The 20,065-nt window shown below is 44.8% G+C and overlaps 1 protein-coding gene across 4 annotated transcripts in view; it reads left to right on the top strand.

The window, feature by feature from the left end:
* Positions 1–3,624: 3,624 nt before the first annotated feature.
* Positions 3,625–20,065, top strand: part of RNF175 (ring finger protein 175) — a 48,200-nt gene continuing 31,759 nt past the window's right edge. For all 4 annotated transcript variants that reach the window (XM_032413036.1, XM_032413037.1, XM_032413035.1 and 1 more), the window contains exons 1-3: positions 3,625–3,715; positions 12,955–12,992; positions 15,745–15,886. In XM_032413036.1, the coding sequence (XP_032268927.1) occupies positions 3,650–3,715; positions 12,955–12,992; positions 15,745–15,886 (246 nt within the window). In that variant the 5' untranslated portion in view covers positions 3,625–3,649. The remainder of the gene's footprint in view (positions 3,716–12,954; positions 12,993–15,744; positions 15,887–20,065) is intronic.

Here is a 20,065-nt window from a genome sequence, read left to right as displayed (position 1 = left end):
ATGAAAAAGACATGAGAAAAGAGAAAAGGAGTAACTTGAAAAAGAAAGTTATTTGAAAAAGACCATTTGTAAGGCAATAGAGAGGACTTCTGTAAGATCTACCATTAGGTGGCACCCTCAGCCCAGGGCAGTTGGGTTGTCCTGCAAAGGACAGCAGAAAAGGGAAACATTAATGAGTGCTGGTCAGGAAGTGGGTAGGAAGGCTGAAAGCAGCCACTTTGCAGTAAGTAATTTAACATACACAAGGCATTCCTGTGAAGTGCATTCTAGATTAACTCACATATACATAAACACAATAACTAATTCCCTTAAAATTACAAAATGTCTCATAATTTTATTTCTTAAAATTGGTTTATATCCCTTGCCTACATTCTATTGATTTACACTTTTTAAAAATTAATTTTTATGTAGAGAGTTATGTAGAAAGAACAGTTATGTTCTTTCCCAGCACTAATTCTTTGACAGCTAGATATATGCAAATACATTCTCTTGGTGCATGGCTTGCTTCTTTTTTTTTTTTTTTTTTAAAGATTTTATTTATTTATTTGAGAGAGAGAGAATGAGAAAGAGAGCACATGAGAGGGGGAAGGGTCTGAGGGAGAAGCAGACTCCCCGCCGAGCAGGGAGCCCGATGCGGGACTCGATCCCGGGACTCCAGGATCATGACCTGAGCCGAAGGCAGTCGCTTAACCAACTGAGCCACCCAGGCGCCCCTTGCTTCTTTTTTTTTAAGATTTTATTTATTTATTTATTTATTTATTTATTTATTTATTTATTTATCAGAGAGAGAGAGAGACAGAGAGAACGAGCACAAGCAAGGGGAGCAGCAGAGGCAGAGGGAGAATCGGGTTCCCTGCTGAGCAAGGAGCGCGGATGCGGGACTCCATCCCAGGACCCTGGGATCATGACCTGAGCCGAAGGCAGACACTTAACCGACTGAGCCACCCAGGTGTCCTGGCTTGCTTCTTTTTAATGACAACTTTTTATTGTACAGAAGTTTAAAATTTTAACATAGACTAATTTACCAATCTTTTCCATTATGATTTGTTCCTTTTGAGTTTTAATATATTTTTCGCCATCTTGAGGTGATAATGATATTCATTTAAATTGTCTTCTTCAAGTTTTGCTTTTTAAACCACCTGTTTTGTTTTGGCATGGCAAGCTAATTACTAAATAGTCCATGTATCCCTGATGATTTGTCACTCCTGTCCTAAAACTAGCTTCCTGTAAATCCATGTGTCTATTTGGGGGGCTTTCTATTCTGTTCCATGGGTCTATTTCTCTATTCCTGCACCAAATAGCATACTTAATTTTCTAACTATTCTTGAATCCACCTTGTTTTTCAAACACCTTTATGACATTAGCTCATTTCTTTCATTACATCATTACAATCATCTCAGGGCTCTAGATCAAGACACGACAGGAGGATGCATGAGCTATGGCTAATATGCTAAAGAGATTAGCGCTAAACGACAGGAAGGCTGTTGATCTATTCCAGGATTTATGACACTCAGTTGCCAAGCATTTGATTTGGGAAACAAATTTGCAAAGTAATTAACTTTGGTTGGGTAAACCACTCCAGAAAGCAATGGTTACCTTTCTGGGAAACAAGGTATTAGTTCTATATCTGGAAATGAGTCACGAAAGGAACCAGGTATGATACAGTAGAGTAGAGCAAGTCCATCACTAACAGTGGGGAAGAAATGGACTTTTTGAGTTTTATTCCCTGCTGACTGTTGAGCTGAAATCAGAAGGAAGATGACTCCCTTTGTGCTCACAGGTGTCTCCAGTGAAATATGTAGACATTTCTGGTGTCAATCAACCAGGGAAGAGAATCTCATATCAGGGAGTCAGAACTTATATAATAATAATAGGCCAGAAATTTATAGGATAGGGAAATTCTATTTCCACCCAGACATTTGTATGTGTGTGTTGGGGGGGTGGGTACCTGACTTAGAGGAATCCAGATGAATTTGAGGACATCCTAGACTGGAGAAAAAAAAAATGGCCTTTGCCACATGAAGACAGGCCAAGAGCTAGGTAGGAAGGCAACATGTCCAAATGAATTCATTATCTTTGTTCCCAGAAATCTGCTGCTCTTTCAATATTCCCACTCTCAGCACCCTCTGCCCAAATACCAAGCTGCTCAAGCCACATGACTGAGAGCCATCCTTGAGGATCAGTAAGTCTTACAGATTCTATCACCTAGATCTCTTGGCTCCATCCACGTCTCTCCATCTCTCCTCCACCCCATCCCTGCACATACTCACATACACCACCAAGGCCATTGCTGTCTTTAACTGGAACTACAGCAATAGCTTTCTGACTGGTCCCCCTGACTTGAACCACAGTTGAGTCTCCTGCCCACCCTTGAAGCCAAAAGGCACATTCCCACTGCACCACCTACCAGCTTTGAAACTTGGACAAACTTCTGCATCTCTCTGTGATTCAATGTCCTCCTGTAAAATGGAGATAATAACACCACCTACCTGCTAGCCTTGTTGTGAAAACTGAATGAGTTAACACAGAGTAAAGTACTTGGAAGAGGAAGGCACTTACCACAGTTAATTGTCCTGAAAGTTTGTCTCGACACCCTGCTGGACCATAAGTTCTACAATGGCGGGGATGTGTCCATCTCTTGGTCAGTCTCCACTGGTAGCTCCTTGTAGGTTTTGAAAACTATGAGCCACCACAAACTGGAAGGGAGTGAGCCATATTTTGTAAGTCAGCCTATCTACTTACATGTTCCATTTTTGTCTATTTCCCTACCAGTGCATTTCTAGAGGCTTCCCCAAATGCTCCAGCCTGTTCCCTGCCATAAATCCATACTGGGTCTACAGCTGAGGGGAAGGAGAATGCCCCCTGAAGGTGGAGGGACAAAAGCAAGTTGTGGGTGATTTCCCAGGGGAAGTGCAGGCACAGAGCAGCACAGAGGCCTAGAGGGTCTGCCTTCTCTCCCCACAGGGTTTCTCCCCTTTGTCATCTTTGAAGGGGCCAAGTGTGACTTCATCAGGGACCTGTCCAGATTATTAAAACTGCAGACAACAGGGAAGGAGGGGCGCTGGGCCCAGGAACAGGAACGCAACTGGAGATGAAACCAAAGTTCAGTGTCCCAGTTTTGGACAGCCACCTGAACTTCCGTCTTCGGATAAAGGCTTCTGAAGGAAAGAGCCAAGAGAAAACGACCCCTCGCTCCCTCTCTCCTCTCCATTTCTCACTCTCGGTACTCCCCACATGTCTTCCCACCTTACTTCTGAGCGGCTCTCCGGCCCTGCCGCCTGGGACAAAACCGCCGGCAGGAGCCAGGCGCAGGACGCGCACGGTGGCCGACAAGTGCGTGACTGCAGAGGGAAAGATCCCCAAAGGCTCTCCTGGGCAGTGACAGGGAGGAGGATCCGGAGCCCCCGCCTCTGCGGGCGGCGGGGGCGCGGGCGCGCGGGCGCGGGGCGGAGGGGCGGTGCTCCCGGAGGCGGTCTGCGCGCGCTACCGCAGGACCCGGGGAGGGGCCGCCGCAGGCACAGCTCGCCCCCGGCGCTCGCGGGGCAGGGCGCCCCCCCCCCCCCCCCCGCACCGCGTGCTCCCGGAGACCCTCCCCCGCCCGCGCGGCGCCAGGGACCGCGCGGCTGAGAGCGGGCGCCGCGGCGGAGGCATGGCCGCGGGGGCCGCGGTGCGCAAGGCGGCGCCGGTGCTGGAGGCGCCTCCCCAGCAAGAGCAGGTACCGGGCGCGGGACGCGAGGCGCAGGCCGGGGAACACGGGGCTAGAGTCCCGAGGCTCACGTGGGGGCTGGGTGGCCGCACGGACGGGTCTCCGAATCCCCCGCCCCGGCGCGGGATGGAGGGGCGATGACCTTTCTGGAAGGTGCTCGTTGCTTCGCCTCACCCTACCCTACCCCAGGGGAGATGAACCCCTCTCCATTTCCCTCTTTCCCTCTCCCTCTTCTGCTCCTTCTCCTCTTTCTCCTCCCCTCCCCCCGTCTCCTCCTGAAGGACCCTTATCCGACTCATCCTTAACTATTCCCTGTCGTCCGTACTGGCTGCCCCTCTCTCCTCCTCGCTCCCTGGCAGAAGCCCCAGGGCCCAGGTGAAGGCCGTGGGCATTAGAAGAGGACAGCTGAAGGGTGCTGGGTGTACCTCACGCTTGACTTTACGGTTCTCAAACTGCAGCGTGCATCACAATCACTGAAGGCTAGTTAAAAAGCAGATAGACAGTTGGGCTCTGCCCCCAGCCAGGGTTTCTAATTCCTGACATCAGGGATAGTGCCTGACTACCTATTTGCAAGTCTGACTAGTTACCAGGAGGTGCTGATGCTCAAGCTTTGAGAACCTCTGGGCTAGCACTTTCCTCCCCCAGACTCTCCCCCCATTGCCCTTTGGTGATTTCAAATCCAAGTCATTAATATTTTTCATTTATAGATGATTCGTAGGCCATGATCACATACTAGGAACTGTGCTACTCATGGGTAAAGAGGCGGTTAGAGGTATACTCTGGGAGTTCACATCCTGGGAAGAAAGTATAACAAGGATAAAATAACTCATAGAGGATGGGAAGAGATTACTGTCCCCAAAGAGGTTCGAGTGAAGTTTTGTAGGATTTCTAGGAGCAAGGAATTGCTTCTGACAGGGAGGGTGGGCAAAGCTGATTGGAGGTGGGGGTGTGGCATGGCTATTGTGAGCTGGACCTCAGAGGATGGATGAGATTCAACGTGGCCATGAGGGGAAATGAGAATTCTCCATGGAGGAAACAGGAATACCAAATTACTTGAGGTGAAAAAAATTGTTGGGGAGTGGTCGTGGATATTCACTATGATCCTAGCAGAAATCCAGGGTTCATGAAGGCTTATAGGAAGGCAGAGCTGAGTTATGACAAATCTTGTAACACACTATGCATTGGGGATCTATTCTCTAAAATGGGGAAGCTATAAGGGAACTCCATGACTTACTTGCTGGTTTCAGACCCAGATCAGATCATTCACAGTGGGTTATGGGTGAAGAAGTCTGCAAGCTGGGAAGGGCAGAAGACTGGCAGAGTTACTTCGGCAGCTGATGTTTGCTGTCCCTTAAGGCTGTCATCACTGCCTTGCCCACTGCCCTCAGGAGACATGGTCCCCTGTTAACTCTTCCCCAGGAGGAACTCACAGCTTTTCCCTCAATCCCCCATAGCAGAGCCATGTGGTCCAGGGACCAACAGCCAAGGTGTCACCTGGGAGCCAATTAGAAATGCAGAGTCTCAGTCCCCCACCCCAAACCTACTGGCCTAAAATCTGCATTTTAACCAAACCCCTGGGTGACTGCACATCAAAGTTTGAGAAGTGCTAGTTTAAAACAGACTTTATAAGAGCTGAGGATAAGACAGGAAAAATAGATATGGTTACTGACCACCCCAACCCCGTAAGTATTTACTGACCACCCGGGGCACCTGGGTGACTCAGTCAGTTAAGCGGCTGCCTTCGGCTCAGGTCATGATCCCACGGTCCTGGGATCAAGCCCCGCATCGGGCTCCCTGCTCAGCGGAGAGCCTGCTTCTCCCTTTCCCTCTGCCTGCCGCTCTGACTACTTGTGCTCTCTATCTCTCTGTCAAATAAATAAATTTAAAAAAAAAAAAAGAATTTACTGACCACCCTGTATATTACAGCACCCTCTGACTCTAAACCTTACTTAGTTTCATTCATCATCCTTATTACCCCCTGAAACATGTCTAGTTGTATATTTGTTTTTCTGAGAACCTCCATCACCTTGGAAGCTCCAGCAAAGGAAGCACTTGATCTGCTTTGCTGGCTACTGTATTTCCAGAACCCAGCACAGAGTCTGGCAAATGGCAGGGCCTCAGGAAATGTCTATTGGACAAATAAGTGAGTGAATAATAAACATACAACCTCATGATCTGGGACTCTACTCTGCCCAGCTCCCTGCGTTACCTCTTTATGACAAACACCATCTCCCTATTCCCCACCCTCCTCCCCAGCTATATCCCCTGTGGTCTTGAGAGCCAGCTACACCCTATCTGCTCCTGAGACTCCTCAAAGTTGGGGTGCAAGAGAGCAGATAGCGGGGATTCAGCAGTTTGCTCTTCTGCTTGTCTGAGGCCTGCTTTGCAGCCTCTGATTTCCCCCAGAGGACCTACCTCTGCCCCAACATTGTTCTCTGCCTTGGAGTAGGCCTGACATAACCCCTCCCTCCGCCTCCAGCCATGGAAGCTTTGTCCTCACCTGGTGACATGGATTCCGTATCACTAAACACAGCCCTCCAAGCCTGACACATCCTTACCTCCCTCACATACGTCCCAGGGACACCAGTAGTTTGAGTTGACTGTTCTGGTTTTGTCAGGCATTTTAGCAAGATTTTTCTTCTTCTTTTTCTTTTTTTTTAAGATTTTATTTATTGAGAGAGAGAATGAGATAGAGAGAGCATGAGGCGGGGAGGGTCAGAGGGAGAAGCAGACTCCCCGCCGAGCAGGGAGCCTGATGTGGGACTTGATCCCGGGACTCCAGGATCATGACCTGAGCCGAAGGCAGTTGCTTAACCAACTGAGCCACCCAGGCGCCCCATAGCAAGATTTTTCTAACAGGTGGATTTTTGTGAGGAAAAAGTTGAAAGTGGGGAAACCCATTTGGAGGCAGCAGCTGAGGTGAGAAATGGTGAGGGCTGGTGCTGGGGGGGAGGCAGTTTTCAGATACAGTTGACCCTTGAACAACACGGGTTCGAACCGCACAGGTCCATGTATACATGGATTATTGACAGTGCAGTACTGTAAATGCATTTGCCTTATGGTTTTCTTAATAACATTTTCTTTCCTGTAGCTGACTTTATTGTAAGAACACAGTAATAATACATATAACTTACACAGATGTGTTGATCAGCTGTTTATGTTATTGGGCAGGCTTCTAGTCCACAGCAGGCTATTAGTAGTTAAGCCTTGGGGAATCAAGTTATACCCCAATTTCTGACTGTATGGGGGCCTGGCACCCCTAGTCCTTGCATCATTCAGAGGTCAACTGTGTATTGACTGAGTGTGTGGTGTGCCAGACAGGGGGTACTCAGGGTGGGGTGAGACCAGTAATAAATCACCAGTGACTATGCTGTGTGGTAACAGTGTTCAGTGGACAACAGATCTACTGGAAAGGCCTAACCCCAGAGGCTTCCTGGAGGAAGTGGAATCCAGGGCATCCCCAAATGGTGCCTGGGGGTGGAGGAAGAGCATTCAGGGAAGGAAGGTTCTGCTTGGCTGGAGCAGAGGGTGTGTAGAGAGAAATGAAGCTGAAAAAGGCCACGGGAGCCATGTTAGTGACAAGCGTAGCCACTTGGGTTTCGAGCGGGGGATCCGGTGTGATCAGTTTGCTTGTACTTGGATCACCCTCACTGTCTGAAGGGAGAAAAGGAGTGAAGGCAAGAGTCCCTCCGGGAAGAAGGGAACACTCTACACGCCGGCTTGGATCTCTCCTCAGGCTGAGGGAGGCCTTCCCTTGCCAAGCCGTCTAAAGGGTAACAGCCCCTCCCTGTGCTGGCCCTTCTTTACCACACACTCGGTTTCGTTTCTTCATAGAATTTACCACCTTCGGTCATCGTTTTCCTTACTTGTGTATTGTCCGTACTTTCTCTAGAACACAAGGCTCCATTCATGAGAACAGGAGTCTTGTGTGTCTTACCTTTATCATATGCCGGCTCTTAGCCCAGGGCCTGGCGCCCAGGAGGTACTCAATAGGTATTTGTTCAATGAATGAAGAGAATGGTTGGCATAGAGGCCGTTGAGGTGGAAGGAAGTGGGTTGCCGGGTATTTTCGTAAGGTCAGCAGGAGGGTACTGGGTTGGAGGTGGAAGGCTAGGGTCAAGAGTGGTGCCCCATATTTCTGTTTTGAATGATTGGATAGATGGGATGTGGAGCTGCTGAGTGAGAAGGGGGAACTGAAATGGAAGCAGGTTGGGGGGAAATTAATATGTTCAGGTGGGGGCAGGTTGAGTTTGTGTGTCTGAGGGACATCCAAGTGGAGATCTGTAGAAGGCACTTGGGTAGAAGAATCTGAAGCTCAAAAGTGAGCTAAAAGGGGAAGAGAGATAAATAGGAATGTGCTGCAGGGAAAAAGGACTTGGCGACTCAGAGACAAGGAAAAAGGAGAAGCAGAATCAAAATGACTTCTTCAACTGAGGGTTGTTGGAGTGGAGGGGGCTGGGAGGGATGGGGTGGCTGGGTGATAGACACTGGGGAGGGTATGTGCTATGGTGAGCGCTGTGAATTGTGTGATGAATCACAGACCTGTACCCCTGAAACAAATAATACGTTATATGTTAATAAAACATTTTATAAAAAGTAAAACATGTTATTCCTAAAAAAAAAAAAAAATGACTTCTTCATTTAAGTGACATATGTTCATGCAGAATAGTCAGTATAGACAGGTATAAAAAAAGGAGTAAATATTCCAATAGACATCAGCATTCATGGATCATTCCTGTTAGCACTTTGGTGACCATTCTGGACATCTTTCTTCCGGATGGTTCTTGATTCTATGTGACTCTATATTTACATTAATAGGTTTACATTATATAAAACTGTTTTTGAAGCATGCTTTTTCTCTTAACAATATGTCATGGAGATACTTCTATGTCAATAAATATAGATCTGCACAATCATTTTAAAGAGCCAACAGATTTCCTTTGTTATAGATATATCATAACTCATTAACTGATCCCGCATGGGTTGACACACAGATTGTTGCCAATTTCTCAATATTATAAATAAAACTATGCAAATACCCGTGTCATCTTTCCCTGTGTATTTTTCTCTTCATTTTGTGAGAGAATATTCCTAGACTATTCTACATAGGATAAACGAACACTTAAAATTTTGACATGCCTCGCCAAATTTCTGTCCAGAGAAACTTGTCTTAATGTACACAACACATCTGAAGGGCATGAGAAGACCATTTTTCCTCATCAGCTCTGGCTACTAAACATTTTTCCCCTTGTCATACTTTTAAGTGAAAATCATATCTTACTGTTATGGACTTTTTTTTTCTTTTAATGTTAATTTTTATTAAAATTATGTACGTCCACATTTTAAGGAGTCAAATAGTTCTACAAGACTTAAAACAAAAAAAAAACAATGGGACCCCATGACCACTGCACCCTTTCCCATTCCTGAGTTCCCACTCTCCAGAGGCAACAACCTTCAGCTGTTCTCAGGAACCAGTGGTGGACCCTCCCCAGCAGGCGGCAGGCGGGGGTCCGCACAGGGCAGCAGCGTTCTTATCCGCACAGAAGATTCCAGGGCTCAGAGAGCTTTATCCTTCCCAATCCCATGGATGTCCCTTCTCCCCTTCAGCCCTGCAGTGGGGGGGGGGGGGGGGGGTTCCAGAAGCAGGAGAGTGCAGGGGCCACTTCCCAGCCAACCCCATGTATCCCACCTCCCCACCCCCAGCCCACAGGCACCCTGGGTTCTCTGCCCACAGTAATCAAGTGATTGTGCCTCATCCAGGGCTGGAGTGAATGGACAGCCACTGTACCTTTTCCCCTACCTTCTCTGCCTGCCTGCCCCTGGCCCAGCCAGCCACCTCACTGTCCCTAAGAGAAGGTGGGGCTGGGGGACCCTGGGGTCTAAAGATTCAACTAGCCCTCTCAATGGACCCCATGAGGCTCTCCATGTGACCCCAACCTGGTTTTTGGTCCAACCAAATTCCCCAAAGTCCCACAAGTTTTCCACCATCCCTCTGGGCAAGCCTCGGACTCTGAGCTCCTCCTGGCTAACCACCCTCACCCTCAAAATAAAGTTCCAACTTTTATTCTGCCTAGGAAAAAAAAAAAAGTCTGTTGTTTTTTTTTTACTTAATAATTTCTGATCTCTACCTCGTACTTAAAAATACTTTGTCCACTACATGATTATTAAAACATTTACCCATATTGTCTTCTAGTGCTTTTAAGACTTTCTTTTTTACATTTAAATATTTGATCCATCTGGAATTTATTTTGAGATGGGGTATGGATACAGCTCTATATTTTTTTCCAAATGCCCAACCAGTTGTCTCAGCAATATTTGTTGAACAATCCATTTTTTTTTTCTCACTGACTTGAAGTGACTCATTTATCATATGTACTTGGATCTGTTCCTGGACCCTGTCTGTGTTCTGTCCACTCATCTGTCTTCCTATTCCTGGACCAGTAATACTCTCAATGAATTTCTGTGGCTTTATTGTGTATTTCAGCATCTGGTAGGCCACTTGTCCAGTACTTACTCTTCTGAGTTTTCCTGGCTATCCTTATATGCTTATTTTTCCAGATGAATTTTAGTGTCATTTTAATTCCAAAATAAATCCTCATAAAATATTAAATGGGCTTGCATAATAACATACTAGAAAAAATTGTCAAAAAGTAGACTCCACCCTAGGAAAAAAATATTGTACTATAGGGAACCATTACTAGAAAAGAGATATCTGTGAAAATATCATCATCATCATCATCATCATTATATTCACTTTTTCCCTAGGAAATGAGAGTATTTTTCAGTACACTTGATCTAACGAAGTTCTTAACTTGTGTTTAGCAGAAAACTTTTCAACTCTAATTTCCACTCCCTAAGCTTTTCTGGTCTTCAGTAGAATAATTTATCATACTTCACTAAAAATGACTTAGAATCTGGTGGATAGTTACACATTTAGGCCCAGGGCTATATGACTAGTAAAAGGCAAAGGTAATTTTTCTTCTCAACTAAAAACTCAGTTCCCTTTTTTTTTTAAGATTTTATTTATTTATTTATTTGAGAGAGAGCATGAGAGAGAGAGAGAGCACCAAAGGAAAGAGAGGCAGAGGGAAAAGCAGGCTTCCTGCTGAGCAGGGAGCCCGATGCGGGGCTCGATCCTAGGACTCTGGGATCATGACCTGAGCTGAAGGCAGACGCTTAACGACTGAGCCACCCAGGCGCCCCCTCAGTTCCCTTTTTTAAGTTGACTTTAATAAGAAGCACTGTGAACCCCATGATCCTGAATAGCAAAAAGAGAAGCAGCCAGGGAGTCCTATAGGTTATAACTCTTTTTTTTTTTTTTTAAAGATTTTATTTATTTATTTGACAGAGAGAGAGACAGTGAGAGCAGGAACACAAGCAGGGGGAGTGGGAGAGGGAGAAGCAGGCTTCCCGCTGAGCAGGGAGCCCGATGTGGGACTCGATCCCAGGACCCTGGGATCATGACCTGAGCTGAAGGCAGACGCTTAACGACTGAGCCACCCAGGCGCCCATAACTCTTTTTTTTTTTTAAGATTTTATTTGTCAGAGAGGAAGAGAGAGCGAGAGAGCACAAGCAGGGGGAATGGCAGGCAGAGGGAGAAGCAGGCTCCCCGCGGAGCAGGGACTCCCATGTGGGGCTCGATCCCAGGACCCTGGGTCCACGACCTGAGCCGAAGGCATCTGCTTAACCAACTGAGCCACCCAGGCGCCCTAGATTATAACTCTTAATTGAGTTAATTGGCCCTTGGATTAAGCACCAACAAAACTCTTATGTAGCATCTTATTTATACTCACAACATTCCCAGCAAAGTTAACAAGAGCAGCTATTCTATCAATCTCCAGTTTCTAATACGGGAACTGAGACAATCACAGGATAGTGCTGTGCCCAAGGTCACCCAAGGAACCAGTTAGCTCAATGTTCAGTGCCTGGTGGTGCTAAATGGATGCATGGTTCAGGGCTCTAAACCCATGCAATGTTTTTTTACCCTGAAACAGCAGTCCGCAGAGAGGGAGGGACCTATCAGACAGGTGGGGACTCCGGTACTACTACTCCCTAAGGGTGGCCCCTAAGGCTTTGCTCCTAGAAGGCAGCACTGGAGCCCAGCTGTTTGAATGTCGCGGACCACCTGATGGAATCATCCAGAAGCAGGGGAGCCATAGAGAAGCTGCTGGCATCACCGGCTGCTTCACCCACTTCCCCTTCCTGGCATTCTCTGGCAAGTCCTGGTACTGTGCAAATTTTGCCTAAGCCTCTCCCTAGCGGTGTCATCTGAAGCCTTGTCCTCTCTTCTAAGGGAACCGCTCAAGCCTCTGGCAGAAGCACAGGTTTTATTATGGAATCTGTTTACCCTGAGAGAAACCTAGACTGAACTATGGATGGCACTGTTTTTTCCCATCGGTCAAACTTGCTGGTGCCATTTGAAGAATACAGAAAGAACACCTAGTTAGGATCATATTTGTGTAACAGATGCTTTATTTGCCTTCCCTTCTTTGCCATCATTGGGGATTTTTGCTCTAAACATACAGGACGAGGGATTAAGCTCTCTGTGCTCTCCATGAAAATTATAAGATTATGTCTTTTCAAGGACTGCCTTAAAGGTCTCAAATGACCAAATGTAGTGGATTAGCTGTGCTCAAGGGAAGGCAGCACGTGTTACAATCTGTAGGTCATCCAAAAGCACTTCCTGGGGTGGGGTCTGTGCTCTCCAGCTCAGTCTGCAAGGGCAAGGCTGTAGATTAAATTAGCAGGAGGACACAAAAAAATGCTCCAAACAAGTAAAGCCTCTGGTCATCTCTGTCTCTAAAACCTTGAACTTGGAGATATTTACTCACCGGCATCATTTAATACACCAGCAAGAGATGTTTTTTAGGATTCCCATATCCTATCCCAAAAGCCAGGGTGACACCGCCTACTGGGAGGCCACTCTCTACAGTCTTCACTGAATTGCCAAATAAACTATGGGACTGGCGCCTCATCTGGTTCTCTGACTTAGGAGCAGAATCAAATATTTATTAATACTAACCTGAATACTCTTGTTTTCTGTGTGTGTGTGTGTGTGTGTGTGTGTGTGTGTGTGTGTTAGTTCCGGAAGCAAATATTCAACTAGGGCTTTCATCCTAAGTTACTCTAGTACTAGGAAACATCACTATTTTTCATGGTTTGGGTTTCCCCTGTAATGCTATAAAATACAAGCTGAAAAAACAAATTTTGAGAAGGGCTCTTTTTGTTTTTTCTGTTTTTTTTTCAGATCTCTCACACAAAGCTTTCTGCGGATGATGAGTGGAAGTAAGTGATGAGTCTTTTTTTTTTTTTACAGCTGTTATACTAAATATTACATTTCCACCTTAACAGTTTGAGAAATTAAATGAAGCTATGATTTATTTGTAAATGTCTCAGGCTACAGAAGGCGGGCTAGCACAGCATGCATGCGCACTGATAGCATGAACCAAAACCACGGGGATTTCACCTGTTTCCTACAGTGTGCTTCACGCAGTCCCACAAAGCTAGATTTGTATGTCCCTTCAAAATAGGGCAGTGTCAAGTTAGTTTTTATTTTAGGCACAAGATACATCTGGTTTTCTTTATATGCTGTTTCCCCTGTGCTCTGGTAGTTACTAGGGGGGCCATTAGGGCTCTGTGGGCACCAAAAGAAATGAAACAAAAATGAAAAGTTCCTCCTTTTTTGCATTATGGTAATCAATTATGAATGTATTCCTAATCAAAATAGGAAATACTTATTATATTTACACACTACTTTATACTTTCCAAAGTACTTCCACATAGGCTAACCATTTGAGATATGTTTTCATTATATGTATATATACACAAAATAGATGAATGTCATAAAGCATATTTTGTTTTATATCTATGCAAGCCCTATTTTAGACCAGTGATAAATTCACTTTTCTGTCTACATGGCCTAAGTTGAAAGTCTATTCATTAAATAGAATATTAAATAGTTATTTTGGATTTGGGGCTGTAAAGACTATAAGTGCTTGTACCCTTTTATTTTTCTTCACTTCCCATTTCTTCAAAGGAACGAGTGTATTTTTTAACGAACTTCTGAAAATCATTCTTGTCTCTTAAGCTTAGCTTCCAACGCAGAGACTATTAACAATGTAATTTTATTCAGGTTGCTTACCTGATATGGACTTCAGCCTCTTCATCTGATAAATGTAGGGGTTTCAGTACATCTAATGTACCTCCCAGCGTGAAGGTTCTAAGATTCCATCTCAAAGGTGAACTCAGTATTTACTAGGCTCTGCAGGCTCATTTCTACACATTCTCCAGCAGGGGGCACCCTCAGTGCCCTTTTCAGAGGCACTTGGCACTTCACTCTTTAGTGTAGCTGTAGAAATTACCGGTAAAGGGGGAGAACCCAACCTGCGTACCCAATGAGTGCCTTTAAAAGGTCACAATCTTATGGCACAGAATATTACCCTGCAGTGTTTTCTGATGGGTACATCAAATGCACACTATAACCAGTCATAAGTGGAAACTTCAAGAGATTTCTTGACTGATGATGCCCCATTGGGGGTGAAATGCTAACCACTATTAATAAAGTATTTGATTGGCGACATTCATAATTTTCCCATTTCCCCTAATCTTGACCCTGGACTGCTCTCTCTTCCTCTAACCCTGTGGTTCTCAATCTTGGCTGCACCTTAAAATCACATGTGGAACTTGAACTGCCATGACAAGTACCACAGCCCTGGTGGCTTAAACAACAAAAATTTACTTTCTCATGGTTCTGGGGGCAAGAAGTCAGTCAAGGTGTCAGCAGGTCTGGTTTCTCCTGACACTTCTTGGCTTGCAGATGCCTGCCTTCTCACGGCACCTTCACATGGTCTTCCCTCTGTGTGAGTTTATATCCAAATAGCCTCTTCTTAGATGGACACCAGTCAGATTGGATTGGGGCCCAATTCAGGGATGGCATTGAACCTTATTTACCTCTCTAAAGTTCCTATCTCCAAATACAGTCACCTTCTGAGGAACCAGGGAGCGGGGGGGTAGGACTTCAATATATGAATGGGGGTGGGTACGGGTCAGCCGGTAACACGCAGAAAGGGTCATTTAATTGACCTGGGCACAGCTTGGACACTGGGACTTTTAAAAGCTCCCCAGTGATTTCCAATTTATAGCCAACATCAAGAACCACTGCTCTAGGCTTTCTTTGAAGTCACTTTGGCTATAGGAAGTTAAACCAGATTACATACTGTTATAGTGTTTTCTCTACCATTACGCAAACCCAAGAGTCCAGCTAAAAACTGAGACATTCAGTCATCATCTGAACGTTTGTGCCGGCCTAAAATAATACGTGGGCTTCTCCTTTCTCCTTATAATGAAAAAAACATGTATACGGCTCACTCAGGAGTGTTCTGGATCCCTTTGGATAATATTCTCTCCATTGACACCATGTGCAGGATATCCTTTTACTTCAGAATATTAAAAGTTACTTGAAATTACCACTATTTTACTGTTTTGACTTTCAAAAACGGCAATTGCATATGATTTAACCTAATAATCATTATTATTCCTCATTTAAGAACAAATAAAATAAAATGGGCTTTGCAGTTTTAGAACAATCCTGTGAAGTACAGAGGGATCATGATTTTAAGTTTGCAAAGGAGGATACTGACGTGCAGAGAGGATGAGTGACTTTCGAGAGTCTGTATGGCGACGACGTGGCAGATTGGGGACTGGCACCCAAGTCTTTCCAGAGCCCATTGGTGACTTTTTTGGCCCCATCACTTCACTTGAAAGGACAAGGCTGAGGCTAAAACCACACAGGCTAGCTAAGGGCTGAGAGGAATTGGTTTCTCTGATGAACTCAGGCTCCTCCTCTCTGCAGCCCCCTCCTCAAGCCTGGGAGAAAAGGAAAAACCAAGAAAAACTTAGGAAAACTGTAATCAAACTTAAAACCCCCTACATTCAAAATCTCTAATTGCTTTCCATGAGCCCAGACATTTTTTTTTCCCCTAAATGTGCTGTGCAAGGGTTGAAGGCTTTTTCAGATGACCTCATTTGCTGGTTCCAGCTTGCAGCAGGAGAGGATGTACAAGATGCACCAGGGCCATGAGTCCATGCACGTGGAGATGATCTTGATCTTCCTCTGCACCCTGGTCATCGCCCAGATTGTGCTGGTACAGTGGAAACGGAGGCATGGCCAGTCCTACAACGTGAGTTGCCCCAGGGGCTCTGGAAGCCTGCTCCTATTCCTGCCACATCCCTCGTTTCTTACCGCTTTGAAGGAAGTGTTTTGGTCTAAGTCAGTGGTTCTCAACTGGGTGCAGTCTTGCCCCCAGGAGATATTTGGCAACATCTGGAAACATTTTTGATTGTCATGCCTTAGTGGGAGGGGAGAGGGGGATGGGAATTGCTTCTGGCATCTAGTGGGTAGAGGCCACAGATGCCGCTAAACATGCACAGGACAGCTCCTCACGGTAAAACGTCAATAGTGACAAGATGAAGAAACCCTGGTTTAAGTAAATCAGTTTTCCTTTAGCATGAACAACTTCTGCCAATGGCCTAGGAGAAGGAGGATTAGGAATAGTAGCAACAAAAGATTGAGGCTAACTTTGTTTAATTAGCAATAAATTCTCTTGGCATCGATAGCTAGCATATCTATGGAAATGTGTTAATGCAAACGTTGCACTGACCTCAGCAACACAGAGCATGATCCCATTTGCACAGACCAATCCCACTTGAGCATGTCCACTGGAACTTTGCCATCTTGGGGCCTCAGGATCATAGCCGGGGGCCATCTTGGACCTGAGATCTTGCCATCGTAATGTTTCAGCCGTGGTTCTCACATCTTAAGGGGCATCAGAATCACCTGAGACATGAATCACATTGTTAATCAGATTCCCAGGTCCCACCCCCAGAGTCTCTGATTCAATAGCAGCCCAAGAATTTGCATGTCTTAACAAGTTCCCAGGTGGTGCTGATGCTCCTGGTCCGAGACCACATTTGAGAACCAATCATTTAGACTAGAGTATGTTGCAAAGAAAGAAGGTCCTCAATTAACGCTCCACATGGTGCTGGCTCTTGGACTGGTCATTGTATAAGAAGACTTGTCTGTGACATACGAAGTGCTGGCTTAGACCAGTATTTTATTGTATTTTATTTTTACCCATCATAAAAACTATTCCCGGTGTAGCACAGGATCTAAAGGAATTCTTTTGAATTCTGTATAATGTTTAAGTTTAGACAATTTGTAAATTTTATTTAGAAAGGGAAATCTTGTCTTTTTGTTGTTTAAGCAAACACATTTATTTTCTGTCGTGCCACCATTGTCTTGTCAATTAAAATAAACATCCTCTATATTGTACTTGAACAAACTGTTTTTAAAAGAAAAAGACTAGAATAAAACTTCATTAGTTATTCACTCATATCAAAGAAAAGCTCCTTAAATATATCTTAACCATGGTTTTCTTATCTGCAAAATGGAAATAACCTAATATACAGAATTTCTGGAGTCCTTAAGTAAGAAGAAAACTGGATTCCTAAGGAAACCACTCGTAGCCCTGTTCCATCAGTCCTTTATAACTGATAATGATCTCTGGATTAGACAGTTTCCATGGCAACACAGGTGTAGATGTTACACAGAAAGCCCCCTGACCTGGAAAGTAAATGCCTCGTGAGCCAACTGACCTACACTATGTCCCACTAGAATCTGTCCCTGTCTTGTATTTGGAGAAATCGCCCCTTTGTCAACTCCCTGAAGATGTATATCACGGCACCAGTCGACGTGGAGCTCACACACTGGCTCTGCCTAGCCACAGATAGATCTGCCCGTGAGTCAGAGGCCACTTGAAGGACTTGTTGCCTTTGGAGTTTCGAACCCTTGATGACTCAGGCTACACTGTCACCAGGTAGACATCCCTGAGCTTAACAACTGTTGGTGATCTGGAGTGGTCTTCCCAAATTGTTTCCTGTTGCTCACCGTCACAAGCTGTGCTGCCTGAAATAACTCTCTGGGCTTGTTACTTTGGCTGGCACCCCATCCCTCACCAATAACTAGACTCCCTTAGTCACCCCACTTCCGCTCTCCAAGGTTGCTGTTTCTGTGTTCTTCTGTCACACAGCTCCTCTATTTTATGGTTACCAACAGGGGCTCTGTGGTCCTAAGGATCCCCTTGGAGGTGACCAGATGCCTGTGATAGGAGCCTCCCTTAGAGTGATCCTGCCTGGCACTTTAGCAGAACCAGGAGCCTAGGTGAAGATACCCCACAGTGGTCAAGGACAGATTTGGGGTCACGGTGGCCCTGTTGGGATTCTCCTAGATTAGCTCATAGACATGATTGGCCTCTAGAATATTTTCCACTTCTTTGCCCATCAGTCCATCTCTATCCCAAAGGAATGCGTGGAGTAGCCCCTTTCCCGGGCATGTCTCTGTTGATAATATTTGGCTCAAGGTGAGAGCCAGCACATGAGGCTGGTATTTCTCATACTGCTGCCTCAAATTTGCCCCATACTTTGCAATTCTTCTTAAGGGTTCACCCAGGCATCAGAACACGGCCATTTCAGGAACTCTTGGTGGTAGCTGCAACCACTGAATCTGGAAATGGTTTCCAGAGCCACAGTAGCTGATTCCAGCCCTGGTTTCCAGCATTCTTATTGTACTCTGCGTGAACCGTATCAAAAAAACCTGCGTCTGACATCCTACTCAATTTAACATCTTTGGGATGGAATTTGATATGGTCATGTTTCCACAAATGCTGACCTGAACAGCCTTATCATCCAGGGAGAACCTAACTTTTAAATTGTTTCTCTTGGCATCTAAGATTATGTGACACCTCGCAGAGCTACAGAGAGCTTTGAACACATTTATAAGATTCATGGCTCTTTTTTACAAGGGGCCATATAAGAGAATTTATTTCTATTATTCAATTTTGTAATCTCCATCAGTATATTAGTAATATATTAATATTTATATATAAGTTACTATATATAAAGATTTATATACAAATTACTGTTACTATTATAGTTGTGGTAGTGTGCTTTTTATACATTAAGTTACCTTGGGAGATAATTATTTTTTATTCCCTTTGTGAAATATAGTTCAGAGAGATTAAATAACTTGGTCAAGGTTATATAACTAATTAGTTGCAGAGTAGAGACTAGAATCCAACCTCCCTAGTTATTTTTTTTTCATATCAAGGATAAGCTCCTTAAATATCTCTGAGCCATGGTTTCCTAATCTGCAAAATGGAAATACTGAAGAAAGGAACCTGTTTCCAATGTTACTGCAATTCAAAAACATTTCCCTGTGAGAACTTCTAGCATAGTGACTGATATATAGTGAGTGTTCAGTACCGTTAGTTGACTCTGAATACATTCAAGGGCTATTGATATATATAACAGTTTTACAAATTTAGTCATACATTGTAAAAGCAGTTTACTAATGAAAGAATCCTTTTCTGAACCCTTTTGTAAAGCTAAAGTGAATACTCAGCTATTAAGGTGTTAGGAGATTTCAATGTATTGTTTTTTTCAAAGCAGTGCACCTGTCTCTCCTGCCTTGCCACACCTTCTGCTCTGCCATATGGTTTACCTGTAGAGTGTTCCCCAGGCTGATTTTGTGAGATATATTAATAGCAACCAGAGGCAGGATGGTGAATGGCAGAACACCAGCTTAGGAATTAGAAGACTTCAGCCACTCATTTAACCACAGTGAGCCTCAGGTTCCTGATCTTACAAATGATGAAATTTTTTAAAATAGGAAGGACTTTTGGTTATAGCTCTAACATGTAGAAAGCTTGAAAATCATCATCCCCATCTTATAACAAGAAAAAACTAGACAAACTGAATGTCAGTAAGTTTTCTTGGATCGATCAGAGAATTGAGGTCAGTGGAAAAACCACCACCATAAATCTGGAAAGACAGGAGAATGGAGGGAATCATATCTGAGATCTGGCGACTGGGAGCAGAAGTTGTAAGAGCCACACAATGGTAGAAACCCTTAGGGGTAACTTCGAAGAATTGCTGCAAGTGGAGTTTAGAATAGTGTATGAGTGAGAAACTCTTGGGAGCCACAGTGTTAGGGGCTTCCCCTTTTTTTTTTTTTTTTTTTTTTTTTAAGTTTTAGCTCTAGGAACCCCACCAGATTCCCATGGTATAAAGCCAAGAAAAACCCTTGTGCATCTGACAGGGGGAGGGAAAAGTAATTATTCTGAACTAGACCCAGAGTGTTCTCCATAACAAAGACCTACACAGCAATGTAAATCAGAGCCTTCTCCACTGTGGGGGAAGAGAAATTACCCAACTTCAGCTCCCTCTAGCCTTCCTGTCTCACCTAAAGGGAAAACAAAATATTTAAAGCACTTGTGAAGGTCATGGTGCAGAGAGAAAGGCCC

The sequence above is a fragment of the Phoca vitulina genome, unplaced genomic scaffold, assembly GCF_004348235.1.
Source record: "Phoca vitulina isolate PV1807 unplaced genomic scaffold, GSC_HSeal_1.0 scaffold14, whole genome shotgun sequence".
NCBI lineage: Eukaryota > Metazoa > Chordata > Mammalia > Carnivora > Phocidae > Phoca > Phoca vitulina.
The sequence above is the reverse complement of the archived record's forward strand: the minus strand, read 5'-3'. Positions and strand labels throughout refer to the sequence as shown.